This window comes from Capra hircus, assembly GCF_001704415.2.
Source record: "Capra hircus breed San Clemente chromosome X unlocalized genomic scaffold, ASM170441v1, whole genome shotgun sequence".
Lineage (NCBI taxonomy): Eukaryota > Metazoa > Chordata > Mammalia > Artiodactyla > Bovidae > Capra > Capra hircus.
Window position 1 is genome coordinate 27,209,718 of NW_017189516.1, and position 21,124 is coordinate 27,230,841.

General features: G+C 36.9%; 1 protein-coding gene across 9 annotated transcripts in view; it reads left to right on the plus strand.

The window, feature by feature from the left end:
* The window catches only part of KDM6A (lysine demethylase 6A), a 181,131-nt gene extending 167,653 nt beyond the window's left edge, over nucleotides 1-13,478 (plus strand). For 8 of the 9 annotated variants that reach the window (XM_018043764.1, XM_018043765.1, XM_018043766.1 and 5 more), the window contains 3 exons: nucleotides 8,596-8,722; nucleotides 10,768-10,938; nucleotides 12,080-13,478. In XM_018043764.1, coding sequence (XP_017899253.1) covers nucleotides 8,596-8,722; nucleotides 10,768-10,938; nucleotides 12,080-12,109 — 328 coding nt within the window. In that variant the 3' untranslated portion in view covers nucleotides 12,110-13,478. Of the gene's footprint in view, nucleotides 1-6,035; nucleotides 6,756-8,595; nucleotides 8,723-10,767; nucleotides 10,939-12,079 lie in introns of those variants that run through there. The other variant, XM_018043771.1, reaches the window with a different exon arrangement.
* The last annotated feature ends 7,646 nt before the right edge of the window (nucleotides 13,479-21,124 follow it).

The window sequence follows — 21,124 nt, forward strand, 5'->3', positions numbered from 1 at the left end:
AGTGGTTTGAGATGGTCTTGAGAGGAAGGGGAGGGGTGGAGCTGGGGACAGAACTTGGGGAAATACTTCGATTTAAGAAAAGCAAATAGGAGAACTAGGTAAAGGTTGGAAGAGAACACAGAGAATATATTGTTACAGAAATAGAGAGGGGGTCTTTTCCCACAAGCTCAGTTTCACTGTAAAACTGTATCCACATCATCGCTTTGCTCTTTAAATCTAGTATTCTGCCAGTAAACAAAGTAGTACTTGCATTGGCTTGTGAGCTATACAAATTTTTAAGAAATGGTTCTCCCTTATAATTCCTTCCCTCTACTTTGAGTCATTTTCTTCATCTCCTTCCTGTTCACTCCACCATCCACAGTATTTTGACTCAGTATGCTCCTGTCACTTCTCTTGCTGAGGTCACCAGCAACAACAAACTATTCTAAACACACAAAGGTGCAGATACAAACTTTCTTTCATATCCCCATTTGTACCTTATATCTGACCCACACGTCCCTTGTCAGCCGTTTCTCCATTTTATTTAGATGTGTGCTTGAATTTTCTACTTATTTTTACCACTTGGTATCTTAAAGCCATCTTTACTATGAACTGCAATTTTTACACCCACCTTTCTCCTCCTTTGAATTATCTTTCAGTAAAGTATTGATTCATTGTACATTTGATGATATGAATTGTAGGCTGTTTTCAAAGAAAAATATCTGCTAGATGTAAGAAGTGAATGGAAAAGATTTGCAAAGATGTTCTTTCTTAACTTTCTCCTTGCATTACTGCTTTTAATTCTTAAATAGTGTGAACTTACAATGTGTGATTTTTTAGGTTTTCATGGTTAAATAAAAGTATGCCCAACCATAAAGAATCTAAGCAAAATTTACCTTTGCCTTCATGTACACTCACTCATTCAGCTCTACCCAGTTCTTTTCATTCTTTGATTTATTTAATCTATAAACTGAGTTGGAACTCGGGTATCATGCTAGGTGACAGAAGGATCTGTTCACTTCTCAGACTGCTTAAAATAATGTGGGGAATAGTCAAAATGTTAAAAATACATGATCTTTGGTTTAATGATGGAAATACTGTTTTAAAATGAAAACCATGGGAGAGCACAGAGGAAGGTACTTCTTAGAGAGGGGAACATTTTAGAAAAGGCTTCATGGAAGTAGTACTACAGCTCCAGAGTCCTTTATCCCAAACCCCTTAGACCAAATACGATTTGATATTCTGAATTCTTTGGATTTAGAAAGATAATACAGTGTGTTTATTTTACCCTCCTACCAGTTTATGGCAGTATGCTAGAATCAAATACATTAATATTTCTACAGTAAACATAAATAGTCACTCTCATGAGCTAAGTAAAAACTCTAAAAAGCCCCAGATCAAGTTTCAACACCAGTGAGTTTATGAAAAATTTGTGGGATTATAAAAAATTATGAACTGTATTTGTACCGAGTGATTAATAATGGGACATGATGTTCTCTCCTGTTGTCATCTACTAATCCTTTGTTATCATTTTGAGCATGAATTACCTGTAGTTATTTTTAAAAGTCAATACCATTCTTGTTTTTTTCTTGTGCTTTTAAATTCAAGTTGAGTCTTTTGGAGCCTTGCAATTTCATAAAGTCATTCATCTGAGTAAGTCATTTAGTAAATCTCAAAATTTCTACATCCTAGCTGTGTTTCTAAAATACAGTCATCTTCATACTCTCCTTCACATTCTTCCAGATGTCTCCTACATTGTCATGAGTCAGAGGAATACTCATTATCTTGGTTACTTCTTTCATTTTATACTGCAGTGAACTTGACTTGAAAAGTTCATAGCCTAACTCCTTAGGAACATTTTAGTGGAAGCTTAGTGCATTAACATCTCTTTTGGTTTCCTTCCACCTTTTTAATGAACATAAACTTTTTTCCACATATCCCATATACTGCAAGCAAGCTTAGTTTCTCCTTCTTTAGACCAAACTTTGAAATGTCTCTCAGGATTAAGCCCTGCTGGATCATTTATATCAGCTAAAGAGTATAGATTTAAAATTTTGTTGCTAAACATTTCAAGGAGACTTAACATTGACAGCAGCTGCTAATGAGAAGCCTTTAGAATTTTTAATCTTTTTAATAATCAAATTTGCATGGTAGATCACTTGCCAGCAAGATAAGTACTCAGTGGAGGGCAGAAGATTTAGAGGCATATTAGAAGGTATTTATTATATTTCAGATAAGAAGGAAGACAAAGGATAGAAGGTAAAATAGATGTATGGATTAATTGAGTGGTGGAGGTGAGAGGGTAATCAGGATTTCTGGGGTTTTGACTTGGGCCATGCAGTGAGATATTTATTCTTGTTGATGAAACTAGGCGTAAAGGAAGAAAAGAATAAATGGGTTAGATATGATCTCTTAGCTGTCTGTGTATCTTCTTAGCTGGCTGATAGGTAATCCCTGCTAAAGTGTTAGCTGTTGAGTTTTCTGAACCATTAGCTATCCGTAAAGTAGACCAGTGCCCACACAAAGAAATGCATTAAGGAAGACAATTAAAGCAAAGCTACTGAACTCTTCCTTCAGTTCACTGAACTATGACTGTCTTTCCATGTTAATATATCTTATTATCCTCTAAAATATATTCCGTTCAGTTCAGTCGCTCAGTCGTGTCCGACTCTTTGCGACCCCATGGATCGCAGCATGCCAGGCCTCCCTGTCCATCACCAACTCCCGGAGTTCACTCAGACTCGCGTCCATCGAGTCGGTGATGCCATCCAGCCATCTCATCCTCTGTCGTCCCCTTCTCCTGCCCCCAATCCCTCCCAGCACCAGAGTCTTTTCCAATGAGTCAACTCTTCGCATGAGGTGGCCAAAGTACTGGAGTTTCAGCTTCAGCATCATTCCCTCCAATGAAATCCCAGGGCTGATCTCCTTCAGAATGGGCTGGTTGGATCTCCTTGCAGTCCAAGGGACTCCTGCAAGAGTCTTCTCCAACATCACAGTTCAAAAGCATCAATTCTTCGGCGCTCAGCCTTCTTCACGGTCCAACTCTGACATCCATACATGACTACTGGAAAAACCATAGCCTTGACTAGACGGACCTTTGTTGGCAAAGTAATGTCTCTGCTTTTGAATATGCTATCTAGGTTGGTCATAACTTTTCTTCCAAGGAGTAGTAAGCGTCTTTTAATTTCATGGCTGCAGTCACCATCTGCAGTGATATATTAGGATATATAAAATAAATAATTATTTTAGCACAATTGAAAATTTCCACTTAAGTTCAAATATTGATCACTAACTTGTAGGCACTAATCTAAGCATGTATGTAACATATGTACTCAGAATAGTACATAGTTAGACGTGCCCTCTTTACATTTGAGGAAACTTAAGACTTATGTATAGAGCTGGGGTAGGAACCCAGGCAGTCTAACTCCAGAATCTGTGCTCTTTCATAGGAGCTTTTTCTGTGGCTTTTTCTCTGTGATCTCTTATGGCTCTGATCATAAAAACATAGTGATTTGCTGAAAAATATCGTTAACAGATTTTAGACATTGTTTCCAATGAAGTAAGAGGTTCAACTAGTTTTTACTTGCCTAATCATAAGAATCACTTGAGACTCTTATTAAAATTCATTTCTAGACTCTATTCCTAATAAGTAAATTCAAAGCTCTGTGTGAAGAACCCTGGGAATCTCTTTCACAGTGATCTAGATGAATCCTATGATCCAGACAAGTTAGGGACACCCTAGTCTAGATTTGATCTCTTTTAGAACTAATAATACTTTTGTTTCCCCTTTTTTTTCACACATATTATAGATTATTATCCTATCTACCCTGTTATCTATATAATATATACTTTATCACTAGCACTGAGTTTTTGAGTATAAATTAAAGCAAACTGTTACCTTTTTCCTTTGATTCCCATGTTTCAGTGAATATATGAAGTGTTCTACAACTCTACAGTCATAGCTTATTGGCCTAATAACTGAGTAAGTGGTATCACCACATAGCATAGATTCTAGTGCTGTTGTCCCTGGGTTATATTTAACCATACAGTGTTTTGTGATAACACTGAGCAAACAAAATCTAAAAAATCCAAAAGCTCTCCATTCTCATGGTTAACACATACTTTGCTTTCATGCTTGTTTTTTCTGAGAGTTTAAAATTCTTAAGATACTCATTTCTTCATTGACTGAGACCTTGATTTTCAGCCATGTGGTTGGTTTAAATGAAACTGTTAGATGATTTACTGGCATTCAGATACTCAACTGCTGTCGAGGTGAATCTACCTCTGGAGTGACAGGTGGCAAGTTTTGAGGGCTTACCTTTTGGCTCACTTTGCCTACATGGCTCTTTCAGTAAGACAGATTGGGCAAGGCAAGGTACTTCTTGGTACACTTTTAAAAGTTATTTATCATGTACTTCTTAGTGGCAGAGATTGTTACCATAAAGACTTTAGAAGTGCCATACCAAGTTAAACCATGCTGCTTATTATCTCCACACCAATATTTGGGAACTTACTTTGAAAACCTTAGGTTACCCCCAAAATGTCAGAGTAATCACAGTGTTTTCTTAACTTTAACATAATCTAATATCACTCTGGCTTCACTCTTTTATTTTTCTAGTCCGGAAACCTCATCCCAAGATTAAAGTCATAAGAACCGTTGTTTAGTCCCTAAATAATCCCCACGCTACCTTTGCTCATGGAGTTCCTTTTGCCCGGAAGGTGCCTTCCTCCCACTTCTCCTTCCTGTCTCATCTAAATCGGCAACTTCTTATTGTTTTTTTTTAATTGGCAACTTCTTTATGAAAACTTTGGTGAGTTCTACCTCCCTCTCCTTTTAGCATCCATGACATACTTTGTCTGTCTTTTGCCTAATGTATTGATTTATGAATATACTGTGTATAATCATTTGTCCTCATTGTCTTCAGTTTTTTTATTGTAATATTTCAAGTATATTTTCATTTCTATCGCCTACGGCAGGCCATTTTCTAAAATTCCGTCCCACTTTAGGTTTCATTTTTGCCAAATGGGGTTTTGGTTGGATTATGTTCTTCTCTATAACCTCAAATACATCCAGCCCTCAGTCAGCCTCTTGTGATTTTCTTCCAAGCCAAATCTGCCTTTAATAGCCCCTGCTTTTTGTGTAGTCTTTTATTCAAACAACTAAAAACATTAGTCCTAAAACCAGATTGATCCTGACTGATCTTGCAAAGTCAAAGGAAAATTTGATTCCCAACTTCTCTAGCTCCTGAAATGCTGAAATTTCTGACCCGGTCCCTAAGATGCATTTGAAACAGCATCTTCTATCTTCTTAAACTTTTTGCTAGTAATTTATTATTTTGCTTTTTGACAGATTGAATTTTTTTATTGAAATATAGTTGATTTGCAGTGTTGTGTTAATTTTTGCCATACAGTAAAGTGATTTAGTTACATATATGTAGTTAGCCATACCTTTTAGCATGTGAGATCTTAGTTCCCCAACCAGGGATCAGACCCGCGCCCCCTGCATTGGAAGCGTGGAGTCTTAACCACTGAACCTGCAGGGAAGTCCCAGTTACACACATACATACTTTCTTTCTTGCAGTCTTTTTCCATTATGATTTATCTCAAGATACTGAATAGTTACCTGTGCTATACGTAGGACCTTGTCATTTATCCATTTTATGTGTAATAGTTTATATCCGCTAACTCCAAAATCCCAGTCCATCTCTCCCCAATTCCCCTCCCCCTCCCTCTTTAGCAGTCACAAATCTATTCACCATGTCTGAATCTGTTGCTGTTTTGATAGGTTCAACAAATTGAATTCTTAATTGCTGTGCAATAAACTTATTAAAATTCCACAAAACTAAAATGAGGAAACTGCAACCCTGATTTTATTTGACTTTTACTTTTTAGCTCCTCAATACACTCAAACATTGTCTTCATATAAAATCAGTCTGGGATTATTGAAAGCAGAACAGATTACTGTTAAGTCAACTTTTGACTATTATATGTGTATCTTTCCTAGGATCTTTTCCTTAAATCTCTTTATTTTCTATTTATTTTCCCCTGCCCTTCAGTTAAATCAGATTCCTTCTTGAGGACCTGCTCATTGCTGTGGACTCCAGAAGAGCCTCTGTCTCCCTCAATTCTTCTTCTATTCCAACCACTACCTTTTGAAAATGGGAAGGAACAAAAAATTTTACTGTTCAGGAAAAAAACATATGGGCGAAGGGGAAACCGCAATTTGGTTATTCATTGTCAAATCAGATTAATAGAGCTGTTGGTTTTCTTAGATTCCTGTATCTCACAAAATAAAAATTCTGGAACTGTGATTTCAGAAGCAGAATACTGTTGGCTTAGGATTTATTCTTAGCAGCCTTAGCTCTAACCCTTTATTATTTGCAGAAGAGTAGTATATTACCTTTTTTCTAAATGAAACTATTATAAATTATAAACTGCAATCTACCTGCCAAAATAGTGGTAGCATTGGAACCGAAAGTTCATTTGCTGAGTAAAGGGTGGAGCAAGACTCCACAGAACCGAGGCTCTGTATTGGTGGAGGGAGAAATGTGCTGATTGAGAACCTCATCTTTTAAAGGGGCGTGGGTAAGAAGATGTGAAAGGAGACCAAAAAGACGATAGTACAGTGTAAGATAGTGAGGGGAAACTTGAGATTTTTTGCTTTTACAAACCCCTAGCACAATAGGGCTTCCCAGGTGGCTCAGTGATAAGGAATCCACCCGTCAAATGCAGGAGACACAAGTTTGATCCCTGGGTCCCGAAGATCCCCTGGAGAAGGAAATAGCAACCCACTCCAGTATTCTTGCCTCGGAAATCCCATGGACAGAGGAGCCTGGCAAGCTACAGTCTTAGGGTCTCAAAGAGTCAGACACAACTCAGCGACTAAACAACAACAGTCCAACTACTTAAAAATAGCTTTATAGTATCAGCTTCTCAGGGTCCTAATGCCCTAGTTTCCTGGTTTGTAGAGTGGAGATAATAGTGCCTCCTGCACCAGCCTTAAATGGTATCATATGTGCCAAGTATCTAATATCATATTCCCTGTCTGGTTTACTTATTCATTTTTATTGTATTATTTTCGTTTATTTTCCCACATGGGATCCTAGTGGAGTCTGTAAATCTCCAAAGGTATCTGCCGAGTTGTGGGCGTTGTTTTCCTGTGAAAAAGACCTTATTATGAAGCCCTGCTTTAAAAACTTATTGTTAGATCAGTGTCTTCAGAGATGAAATGTATGGGACACAGGGAGGGAAAAACGGAGAAGCAGGTACTGTTTAAGAGCTAGCAGCAAAGCCTGAGTTTATATGCTGTCTGTTTTTGCCATGTTCTAAATTTTTACTTGCTCTTTGACTTGCAACCGTAGTCTTAAGGCATAATTTTGTTTATAAATAAGTTAAATACTCAAGAATTGCTATATGATGCTTAAGGAATTTGCCTTAGAACTATAAAGTTGATATTACTTTTTGCTTATTAAATAAGTTATCAGACTGTCTTTAATCATCTTTTTTTTATGCTGGCTTTTAACTTATGTGGGTTCTGATAAGTTATAATACTTTAACCTAGTAACTTATAAAATAGCAAGGAACTATAAATTACGAGAAATTTAAAATGCTATAATTTATCGTACTTTAAATATTAGTGGTTCCATAGTCATATATTTATTGAGCATCTACTACATGTTTGGCACTGTCCTAAGTGCTGAATAGACTATGCATAAAACAGATAAGACCTTTACTTTCAAACAGCATTCAGTTGCTAAACCCATTTCCTTTTCTTTAGGGTGTTTTCATTGTCTACAAATTTTAGAGCTGAAAAGTGCCATACAGATCATCTAGTCTTACTTCTCTATTCAAATGAAGAACCTGAACCTCTAAGATCCACAGGAGAGTAAGAGAACTTAGCAAAACAACTCCAAGTAATGATAGCAAACTATAGGAAAATCAAACATTGTGAGAATTTACTGTATCATTAGCATGAGATTAGAAAACGTGTAAATTATAAGGAAAGTTCAATTATGTTAATATGAATGAAAGATTTCACGGTATTCAAGTCAAAATCAGGGAATTTAGTGTCTTCTTCAATACTACAGTGAAACCATTTTTGTATTATGTGGTAACTATTATCCATAAATACTTTTTTGCTTATATATCAAAAGTTTCAGAAGCAACCATATTAGTGATGCTGTTTATAAGTATCTAGGTAGTGTTGATAGAAATAATGTGCTTTCCTACTTTACTTAAAATCATAGAATTCACATCTGGGATTCAGACCCCTATTTCCAGGATGAGACATTGACTCCCAAAGAGGTTAATTGACTTGCCCAAATAAGAGCCCAAATTAGCAACTTATATTTAAACACAGGGTCAGGTTATTATATTTTGATATTCAGATGCCAGTTATTCTCAACTGTAAATGATCTAATAATTATCATTATCAGACCTGCTAAGCATTAGTCTTATTTTTTAAATTGGAGACTATCTGAGAAATTGATGAAATAAAATTGAACTTACAGATACTAGAACAGAATCTCTTGGCATTACTTCTGTTGATACATCTTTCATGCTTAAAATATTCAATATTCAGTTGCTGGTCACAAATAACTTTCCCCCATACTCTAGGTATTGTCTTCTGAGAACTCTGAAGCAGTGTCAGACATTGAGGGAAGCTCTCATTGCTGCAGGAAAAGAGATTATATGGCATGGGCGAACAAAAGAAGAACCAGCACATTACTGTAGCATTTGTGAGGTAAATAATTGTTCTTATTCAGTTGTTTTTATAAACCTCTTACCTCTCCAGTTTGGGTTTCTCTTTAGTTATTTTTTTAATGTACTTTTATGTAATGCATTTTACTGAAATTGACATTGTGTTCCATGTTGTTATTTAACTACTATATTATAACTTTATTCTGGTGAAATGCCATTTCACTAACTGTGAATTAACTGAATTAATCCTAAAAGTATTTACTAGAATCATTTATCTGGTAGATAATAGTTGGCCCTCCCTATCCACAGGTTCCTATCTGTGGATTCAACCAACTACAGATCGAAAATATTTGGGGGTTGGGGAGATATTCCAGAAAGTTCCAAAGAGCATGACTTAAACTTGCCATACACCAACAACTTTTTGTTTCAGGTATTATAGGTAATCTGGAGATGATTTAGATATAGAGGAGGATGTGCATAGGTTATGTGCAGTTAGTATGCCATTTTTTGTAAGGGACTTGAGCATCCTTAGATTTTGGTACCCATGGAGGGTCCTGGACCCAATCCTCATGGATACTGAGGGACAGCTGTGTTTAACAGATAATAAGTGTCAAGTTAGGGCTTCCCTGGTGGCTCAGAGGATAAAACGTCTGCCTGCAATGCAGGAGACCCGGGTCCGATCCCTGGGTTGGGAAGATCCCCTGGAGAAGGAAATGGCAACCCACTCCAGTATTCTTGCCTGGAGAATCCCATGGCGGGGATTCTGGAGGAGCCTGGCAGGCTATAGTCCACGGGATCGCAAAGAGTTGGACACGACTGAGCGACTTCACTTTGACTTTCAAGTGTCAAGTTAAATCTTGAAATTTTAAACTGGGAACACTCAAGGTGTAGACAGATGCCAGTAAACTGGATATAGTTCAGTGCAGTTTCAGGCAGATCATTGTTCAGTTCTCTCTGGTACAATTCACAGTATGTTGGTCAGGCTTCTCCTGTGGCCAAGGCTCGCAAGAGATACAGAAGCAAAGATGTGGTACCTGCTCTGAAGGAGCTTACATCCTACTTAGGGAAAACAAATTATAAACAGTTCTATTGTATATGAGACTATGGTGAATGCAAAGTTGGTCTGACTGTTAGGAAAACACTAAGGGGAGAAAATGACCTGAGTTTTCCTTTCTAGTATTCGCATGAGTTCATCAAAGTATTAACATTTGAGTCCGTCCTCTAAGGATGAATATGATTTTAGGCAACTAAAGATTAATACATGGCAAAAACCACTATAATATTGTAAAGTAATTAGCCTCCAATTAAAATAAATTTAAAAAAATAAAGCAAATTTTCCTTTCCAATTAAGTAAATAAATAAAAGTAGAATGAATGTTTTTATGAGCTGTAGGAACAGCATGGGAAATGGAATGGTTTCTTCAGAAAAGGGTAAACAGTTCAGTGTGATTAGAACACAGCCCATGTAAATTCCATTTTTGAGTTTGGTTGGTAGGAAGTTTGCAGAGCATTTTGAATGATTTTAAGGAGTTTGATACTTAACTCTGAGATCATTGAAGCCCTCAAAAGTTTCTGAGCAAGTACCCAAGTTGCATAAGTATTTCAGAGAGAAAAGTGATTGGAGAGGATGGAGATAAAAAGCTATTGCAGTGGTGTTAAGGGTTGTCATCCTAAGGCCTAAACTAGAACGTAGCAGTGGGAATATTGAAGGAGAGGAATTAGAAAGATATTTCAAGGTAAAATTCACAAGACAACTCAATAAATAGCAGAAGTGAGGGACAAGTTGAAGAATGTTCACAAATTTTTCAACTCAGATTATGAGGTTTATGTTATTTGTTATTGCTCATTGATAGTAATGAAAAACATGGTTAACCCTGGGATTTTAATAACATAATTGCAAAGAAGACATGAAGTCATGAGAATTTTCTTTCAAAGATTCTTAAACAGAGCTATGTTTGTCTCAGTACCCACTCTTAATCAGTAATCACTGTCCAAAACTCCTTGTAAAGTAGAACTCTATATAGTAAAGTAGTACAATAAAATAAATACTGCTGTATCTATTGAATGCTTTTTCTCTTGTATGAACTAGGTGGAGGTTTTTAATCTGCTTTTTGTCACTAATGAGAGCAATTCTCGAAAGACCTACATAGTACATTGCCAAGATTGTGCAAGAAAAACAAGTGGAAACCTGGAAAATTTTGTGGTGCTAGAACAGTACAAAATGGAGGACCTGATGCAAGTCTATGACCAATTTACATTAGTAAGTGAAACCAACATGTGAGTACATAGTTAGCTGGATAGGGAAGCACCAGGATTTGTTCTGCCACCTGATGAGTAGGAGGTAATGAAAATATTTAAATTTTCCTTTGACTCATTAGATATTTCATGAAGAAATACTCATATTCCCCCCTCCTCCACTCCAGGTATTTATTTCTATGAAATTGTCATATTTTATTTTTACTTTTCTTCCTGAGTGAGACCAGCCCTAAATGATGTCACAGTAACTACATTTTAAAATGTTTGTGTACTTTTAGAACACTGTCACATCCTTTGTTTCATTTGATCTCAGTTGATAAAATGTTTGTGTGCATAGGTTATCAGTGTCCACAAAATGAGTCAGTATGTATGCTTTTAAATAACTTCTGCTTTTAGAGCTAATTGTATTTATTTAAAACCTTGTCCTTGCCAGAAGAAGTAACTTTACAGGAATATTTGATGGAGCTTAACTTCCTGGTATGTTATATAACCTTATGAAATTCAAATACCTTTATAAATTGCACACAGTTTTAAATTTTAAACAGCAGATGCTTAGGGGAGAGCATTTTACTCTAGCACATCAATAGTTTTATGAATAAGAAATAGACATAATTTATAAATTGCTGAATTCCTTCAATACTTTTTCTCACGTATGTGGTCAGAAACTGAATTTTTGAAGTTTAGCTTCTGGTATTTTCACTTGAATAGTCTTCAAGATTGCTTGAAGAAGAAGAAAATTACCTGTTAAATAAGTTATTATCTAGTTGAATTAGGTTCTGAAGCAAGTCACCAAGGAAGTTATAATTGATTTGTTATATTATTTTTTACAAGCCTTCTTTTAATTTTTAAGCAGTTTCAAAAAATGGTCAACCTAATAACATTTTAAGAGTTTTTGACTAATTGATGAAGAAGTACCAAAATGTAGGGTACACTAAGTAGGGTAATGGTCTCAGACTCTTAGGAAAATTGGCCAGGTGGGGGACAGTAACGGAGGTTATACTGGACAGAGTGTGGCAGGCAGTTAAACTTTCTTGAGAATTGTTATTGCCCCTACCTTTTTACACAGACCATGTTTGTAGCCTTGAGCTACGAAACACTATTAACAATTTATATACCAAAGTAACATACTTTACTTTCATTTTCAGGCTCCTCCATTACCATCCTCCTCATCTTGATATTGTTCCATGGACATTAAATGAGACCTTTTCTGCTATTCAGGAAGTAACCCAGTTCTGCACCACTGGTTTTTGTAGCTATCTCGTAAGGCTGCTGGCTGAAAACTGTGTCTATGCAACCTTCCAAGTGCGGAGTGTCAACCAACTGGACAGGGGAGAGCTTTGCTCCTACTCCAGGACTCTCACAAAGCTGATCAGCTGTTCTTCAGAAACAAAATAATAATTTCCATGTTTTGTATATATCTGACAAAACTGGCAACATCATACAGACTACTGACTTGAAGACAACCTCTTTTATATTTCTCTATTTCTGGGCTGACGAATTGGTTTTCATCTGTCTTTTCCCCTCTTCAGAATTTTCCTTGGAAAAAAATACTAGCCTAGCTGGTCATTTCTTTGTAAGGTAGTTAGAAATTTTAAGTCTTTATTTGGTCAACTTTTTTTTAATGTGAAAAGTTAGGTAAGGAACTTTTTTACTGCTTTTATGTTTTTCTGTCTTGTTTTGAAACCATGACGGTTATTACACTTCTGGTTCCTAAATAAAATGTTTAAAAAATTAACAGCCAAGTCACAAAGATAATGGATTGCACATAGACTAAGGAATAAACTTCAGATTTGTGATTTTTGTTTCTAATCCTGATGTAAATTTACACTATTTATAAATACGTATTTATTGCTTGAAGATATTTGTGAATGGAATGCTGTTATTTTTTCCAGATTTACCTGCCATTGAAATTTTAAGGAGTTCTGTAATTTCAAACACTACTCCTATTACATTTTCTATGTGTAAATAAAACTGCTTAGCATTGTACAGAAACTTTTATTAAAATTGTTTAATGTTTAAAGAGTTTTCTATTGTTTGAGTTTTAAAAAGACTTTATGTACAGTGCCCAGTTTTTGTTCATTTTTCAAATCTGATTATATATATTTTATATATACTTGTGTATGTATATATAATATATATAGAAATCTGGATATATATGTATAAAGATTTAGAACTTAAATTTTTCTCGTTTTAAGTTTCCCATCTATGGTAGATTTTTGAGGTGTCTACTGTAAAGTATTGCTTACAAAAGTATGATTATTTTTAAAGAAATATATATGGTATGTATCTTCAAGACCTAAAATGTCAGACTGGTTTATTGTTAAGTTGCAATTCTGCAATGACAGACCAATAAACAGATGCTGCCAAAATGTAGTATAATAGTAGAAAACAAATAGTGATTGAACTTAAAGTTTTAAAGGGCATGTTATATGGGCTTGACAAATCCTGTACATTATTTATTAGTGTTTTCTATGGAAAAAAGATTCAGATGAAGGGCTCTATTTTAGAATGCAAATAAATTAAGAGACTTATTTTTTAATGTTAGGCAGTTTTGACATTTCATGCTTTCCTGTTTGCATGACATGATATGGGCAGGGGAGGGAGTCTTTCAATTCTGTAGCAGTAGTAAAATAGAGTAAGCTATATTAGCCTTACAGAATCACTTCTAATTAACAATAGTATTTCATATTATAATGTACCTTGCATTTGACACATATTCTCATTTTATCATGCTGCTCTTTCTAAGGTTTTTCCAGGAATATTTAATGAAGAAGCATAGAGAATGCTCTAAGTGAAGTTATATATAACTAAAGAGAATTTATAATCCTGTCTGGTAAAATGCTATGCTGACTGGATTAACAAGTTCTCTTTTTCAGATAGTTTTGGAGTATGTTGTCCTCCTAGAAACAGTTTGAATGCTTGAAAGCATGGAGACATTTTATCCAGTTAGTTAATAATTTGGCAAATATTGAACTTGAAAATCTACTAGCAGCAGTCATCTCTTGACAATTTCAGAAGGAAATAATTGCAAATGTATTTTAGTGAAGAAGCAGTGCTGCTTAAGATGTTTAACCACTGATATTTTTAAAAGAACTCAAGACAAACATTTTTGCAAATAAAAATAGCAAGGCAAAGAAATTAACACAACATTGTAAATCAGCTATATTTAAAAAAAAAAAATTTGCAAGGCAGCTATCCAGAAGCAAAGATTATACGAATGCTAAAGCTATGCTTAAATGTTCCTTAACCATTTCTACTTTATCTTACTAACATGTCTTATTTTCTATCATTTTATTAAGATATATTTCATTGCCAAGATTAAGATAAGTTGTCTGATGTTTAAAAGTAAGTTAGTGGTGGTTAACTAAGTACATATTTGAAAGTTAAATGACAAGAGTAATACTTGCTCACTTAGTCTTTGAATGGGTAAGAGGATAGAAGACAAATGAAATATATCAACATTACTCTGAAGTATAAGTAGATGAACAAAGTTACGTAAACCGCTTTCTTTTCATCAATTTAACAGCTTTTATAATTTACATTTTTCAGGTTTCAGAAAATATAGAATGATTTTTTTTTAATTCTTTTTACTGCTTGTATAGATAAATCCCTGTAACCACACTCTATCTGGGTGCCTTAATAACATCCTAACACACACATTGTTTAGAGAAAGAAGCTAATACAGTGTATTGAAAAAACATGTTGATCCAGAAAGTGGGAATTAAACCATATTTTTTTCCCATTGTCACCAGCTAAACAGTAATATTACACTGTCAGTATAGGAGTTCAACTTGTTTAACTCATTTAAGTTAAATCAATTAAAACATTCTGGCTTCTGCATTTAGAACTGAAATCCAAGTCACTTTTCCAAAGTAGTAATTTGACGTTTGGAACTTTGCAGTTACCAGTCAACTGAAGTAAAAGATCACGTAATATTATGAAATTACCGTAAATGAAGTGTCTGCTTCTCAGAACGTCTTTAAATTATCATGTGTATTTTCATTTAGTCAATATATTTAGCATCTCCTAAAAAGTGAATCTGCGTAAGATGTGATCTACTCTTCATACACACGTCTCATAGGGGATTCACATTAATATGCCAAGCAAAACCTAGAAGAGATAACAAGAAGGGTGAGTAGTAGTATGGCTTGCATTTCAGCAGGATTTATATCACACCTTCTAGAGCAAGAGGATTTGGGAACTAAGGGGTTAGAATAATGTTAAAGACAACTGGAGGGATAGGAAGCCTGCTGTTGCATGATAGATGTTTACACTTTACCCTGTAGTTACTGTGGACCCATCCACGGAATTAAGCAAAAACAGCATTGAATTTGCAGTAGTCGTCTTGCCTGCTTTAGCACACTCTTGTCTTACACATGGCTGCCCAAGGGATAATTCTAAAACATAGAAATTCAAGGAAGAACTGATTTGGACTTGAACTTTGGATGTTGTTGAGTTTGGAAACGAGCACAGATTTGAAAGACAAAGTCCACGGAACAGATTAGATGTCTCCTGTGGGTAGGGGGTGCTTCTAACTAGAATAGGAAGTAAGAGCAGAATTGTTTATGGTGCATCCAAGTAGTTGGAATGAGGAGAAGCTTGAACCAGAGCCATGTATCTATCTGTCCATAATCGAGGTGGTGCCAGAGGAATCATACAAGAACTGTATGGTGAGGGGGAGAAATCAAATACTCACTTAAGAACACCAGCATGTAAGAGGAGAGGAGACTGCAACGGAGAAGAAAGTTAAAACAGCCAAGGTGATACTGACAAGCTAAAAGTTTTCAAAAGTGACCATACCCTGTTGCAAAGATGAAGATTAAGTGGATTTCTTTGGGTTTAGCACAAGATGGTGACATTTGCCAGGGGAGCAACAACTGGATCACAGTGGATGTGAAAAGGTATTGAATTTGAGGGATGATGGTCTTTCCAAAAGCACTGGGATTCAATTACATTGGTCATTGTGAAATAACACAGTCATCCGTTTTAAACACTGTATCATGGTCTTGAGTGCTTTGCACAGTAATTAATTGTTTTGTATATATACCGTGAGGTAGCATCTCTAGTGGCTCAGTCAAGAATCTGCCTGCAATGCAAGAGACCCGGGTTCGATCCCTGGGTCAGGAAGATCCCCTGGAGTAGGAAATGACAACCCATTCCAATATTCTTCCTTAGGAAATCCCATGGACAGAGGAGCCTGGTGGGCTCCAGTCCGTGGGGTCGCAATGAGTTGGACACAACTTAGCAACTAAAGCACCAACCACCACCACACCGTGAAGCAACCCATGTATTGTCAGTATTTTGGTTTAGAAAGGAAGACATTTTCAGTTGAACAGGAAAATGAGGATAGTATTTTTTCGTATGGCCTAAAGATACCTAGAGATGGTTAGATATCATCACCAAGTCAATGGACATGAATTTGAGTAAACTCGGGGAGATAGTGGAGGACAAAGGAACCTGGCATGCTGTAGTCCTTGGGGTTGCAGAGTTGGGCACAACCTAGCGACTGAACAGTAACTATGTGCAAAGCACAGTATTTTAATCCTCACAGTGACCCTCTGAGGTATGTTTTAGCCCAGGGATCCCCAGCCCCCAGGTTGCAGACTGCTACCGGTCTGTAGCCTGTTAAGAACTGGGTGGTACAGGCAGGATGTGAGCTGCAGGCAAGCTAGTGAGCAAAGCTTCATCTGCTTTCCATAGCTCCCCATCACTCATTACCACCTGAACCACCCCCTCTCCCATGTCTGTGAAAAAATTGTCTTCCATGAAACCCTGGTGCCAAAAAGGTTAGGCAACTGCTGTCTTAGCCCCATCTTACAGATAAGTAAATGAGGCAAAGAGAGATCAGGTAACTTGCCCAAGGTTTGTGGTTATTAAGTATGGAAGTTAAGATTGCAACTATGTTGATCTGACTCCAGAGCAAGTGCTATACTACCTCTCACTGTAAAGAAATAGGAATTGCTGAGTGTTTACTCCATAGCCATGCTTGAAAGAAACTTCATTTCAAATATTTCTCTAATAAGAAAAATGTCTTAGAATATATAACCTGTAATTAGGCTGACATTTTTATAGTCCAAACCAGAACCCCTTTGAGATCGAAAGGGGACAATGCTATTAGTAATTGGATAGGGCATCAATCCCCAAATGCTATTCTGAGCAAGCTGGGATATATGCCATAGTGGTTAAGTTGGTCTTAAGAAGAAGCATGTTGGAAGTAGTACTGATCTAACATCATACTCCTAGATTGTTGCACTCTGTAGAATGGGAAGGAAGCATGGGTTTGGGTTGCACTAGGGTCCACAGTCATGGTTGGAAAAGATGGTGAATTAGGGTGGAAATGCAAACAATGAATTAAAGTGGAAATGAGAGAAGAAAGGGAAATTCCTGTTAAGTCTTAGTGATGTCTACTAAGTTGTACCCATCCTAAAACCCAATAATGGCCTCAAGAAGCTAACATCAAAAAATGAAATAAACCAAATAAACCTCAAGAAATCTTCTCAATGTACAGAGGAATATACATTTTTTTAACTCTTGGTCTGAGTACCAGTTACCAATCTAGTTTAAGGTGGGAATCTGATTTAAAATATTCAAAATAATGAAAAATTTAAGTATACCAACCCGAAAAAGATGTGAAGTCACAGTTCTCTCCGGGCTTAAAAACTATTCAGTGCCGTGTGTTCAGTCGCTAAGTCACGTCCAACTCTGTGACCCCACGGACTGCAGCATGCCCCACTTCCTTGTCCTTCACCATCTCCTGGAGTTTGCTCAAACTCATGTCCATTGAATCAATGATGCCATCCAACCATCTCATTCTCTGTCACCGCCCCCCCCCCCCCCCCCGCGCTCCTGCTCCAGTCTTTCCCAGCGTCAGGGTCTTTTCCAATGAGCAGGCTCTTTGAATCACGTGGCCAAAGTATTGGAGCTTCACCTTCATCAGTCCTTCCAATGAACATTCAGGGTTGATTTTTAGAATTGACTGATTTGATCTCCTTGCTGTCCAAGGGACTCTCAAGAGTCTTCTCCAGCCCCACAGTTTGCAAGCATCAACTCTTTGGCGCTCAGACTTCTTTACGGTCCAACACTCACATCCATACACGACTGCTGGAAAAACCATAGCTTTGACTATACGGACTTTTGTCAGCAAAGTGATGTCTCTGCGTTTTAATATGCTGTCTAGGTTTATCATAGGTTTTCTTCCAAGGGGCAAGCATCTTTAAATGTCACTATTTGCCATGAAGTGATAGAACTGGATGCCATGACCTTAGTGCCAAGTGATTAAACATGTCTTTTTTTATTACTATTTTTAAATAATTTTTAAAAATTGGAACATGTCTTAATATGAACAGCAAAAAGTTTCCTCATGAACATAAAGACTCTTGTATTTATAATCATGTGTAAGTAAGTGTATGATGGTTTCAAATAGATTAAAGGTATGGTTAACACAAAGCAATACTCTGAATTACACCTACTTCCACAAATGCCCAGAGATAAAGGAGAGTAAGGGGAGAAAAGAGGAGAAAGCAAATACACAGGTGGCGCTAATGGTAAAGAACCTGCCTGCCAGTCCAGGAGACGTAAGAGTCGCAGGTTCAATCCCTGGGTCGGGAAGATGTCCTGGAGGAGGGCATGGCAACCCACTCCAGTATTCTTGCCTGGAGAATCCCCTGGATAGAGGAGCCTGGTGGGCTGCAGCCCAAAGGGTCGCAAAGAGTCAGACACAACTGAAGCAACTTAGCATGCACGCAGCTAAGTGTTAACTTTAGCTCTTCACTTTGTGATAGAGCATTATATTTGGCAGGGTGAAGCTAGATGAGAATGTTATCTTTAGAAAACTTCATATACGTGATTTAAATGTCATCTTTCATTAAATGTACTCAGATGCAAATTTTGAAATGTCTGCACATGGAAAGGCCTCTATGTCTAATAAATGGAAATCAGTACCCAAATCTATGATCAACAAGATTTTCTGGATTACAGTACTGAAAACATTTGAGAGGAGTAGGGACAAGTTCAAAATGATATGAGCTATTGATATATCAAAAATTTCAGTTAAAACCTAATTAACAAAGATTTGAAAATACAACTGTGGATTGTATACAAAATGTGGATAGTTTTACAATATTGATCAGCCTACAAATTATCCTGTCGTAAATTTTCCTGAATTAGATGGGGCTCAGAGTTCATGAAATAGAATGTTTCTGTGAGACCAACGCCATCTGCTCCTCCAGATAATGTCAACACAAACATTTCATGAATAAGAGCCCATTGAAGAGCCATTAGATAATTTGCTGGTTAACGCTGAAGTAAGTCCATGTCATGCTAGCACTCTGAAACCTGCATTTTAGGCTTCCTTCAGTTCAGTTCAGTTCAGTCACTCAGTCGTGTCCAACTCTTTGCGACCCCATGAATCGCAGCACGCCAGGCCTCCCTGTCCATCACCAACTCCCGGAGTTCACTCAGACTCACGTCCATCGAGTCAGTGATGCCATCCAGCCATCTCATCCTTTGTCGTCCCCTTCTCCTCCTGCCCCCAATCCCTCCCAGCATCAGAGTCTTTTCCAATGAGTCAACTCTTCTCATGAGGTGGCCAGAGTACTGGAGTTTCAGCTTTAGCATCATTCCTTCCAAAGAAATCCCAGGCCCCATCTATTAATAGCTCCCCACACCCTTTCTTTTGATTTAACTTTATTTTCAAAATATATAATATTTACAGGGTCCAAAATGCAAGAATATGCTAAAAGGTGCTTTCTGGGAAGTCTTGTTCCCATCCCTTTCACCTTTCAGTTGTCTTCACTCACCACTGATAAGTAACCATTTTCAATTTGTTAGCTCATATTTCCTGTTTCTTTTTCCAAAAGTAAATTCGTGTATGTAGTTTTAGTTCCCTTCTTTTTTTACACAAGATGTAGCATGCTGTATACATTATTTGGCACCTTGGTTTTTTGCTGTTGTGGGTTTTTGTAGCAGCTTTATTTGACATAGCAAAAATGAAACAACCCAAATGTTCATCAGCTGATTAATAAATTTTAGAATAACCATATAGAGAAATACTACTAAGTAATTAAAATTTATTGAAGGAAAGATTTTAAAATCTATAGTGCTTTAGAATTTTCAAAAGTTTCACACATGATTTCACATAATCCCATAACCCTTTTTTAAGGAAAAATTATTCGTTTTTCCACCATACCTAGCAGTATGTGGGATCTTAGTCCCCCTTGTTGTTCAGTCATTCAGTTGTGTCCAACTCTTTGCGACCCCATGGACTGCAGCACGCCAGGCTTCCCTGTCCTTTAGCATCTCCTGGAGTTTATGCCAACTCATGTCTATTGAATCAATGGATGCCATCCAACCATCTCACCCTCTGCCGTCCCCTTCTCCTGCCTTCAATCTTTCCCAGCATCAGGGTCTTTTCTAATGAATCAGCTCTGCACATCAGGTGGCCAAAATACTGGAGCTTCAGCTTCAGCATCAGTCCTTCCAATGAATATTCAGGGTTGATTTCCTTTAGGATGGACTGGTTTAGTTCCCCTACGAGAGATGAAACCCACACCCCTGGAAGGGAAGTGCTGAGTCTTAACCACTAGACCACCGGCAAAGTCCCACCCATAACCCTTTTCAAAAAATCCCCTACCCCTATGTTGACCCTCCCCCTCTCTCCTGCTAGCCACTAGTTTCCACTAGTTTGTTCTCTATAGCTGGTATATATATATCATATATCAAGGTATATGTCTATACCTTGGCTTTTTTTTTTCCCACTGAATATATCCTAAGAATTATTATCAATTCCTGGTACTTCACTGTTCTTTGCATATACCATCTCCTAATGGTGGACATTTGAGGAAATATTCAGTCTTTTCCTGTTTCAATTAATGTCTTAGTGATATTATGCATTTATTTTGTCTTTATGGAGGTATTTATCTTCAGGATAGAGTCCTAGAGGTTTTGATTGCTGGGCCAAAGGTAAGTGCGTATATAGTTGTACTTGGTAATACCCTTCATAGTTACATTGTGTTGCACTTACCCAGCAATATATGAACATGGCTGTTTTTCCTTCAATCTTGCCTACAGACTATACTGTGGAACGTTTTGATATTTTGCAAATATGGTTGGTGAAAGTGAAATCTTAGGATAGCTTTAATTTATATTTCTTTTATAACTAAGGTTGAGCAATTTTTCATATATTTAGAGAC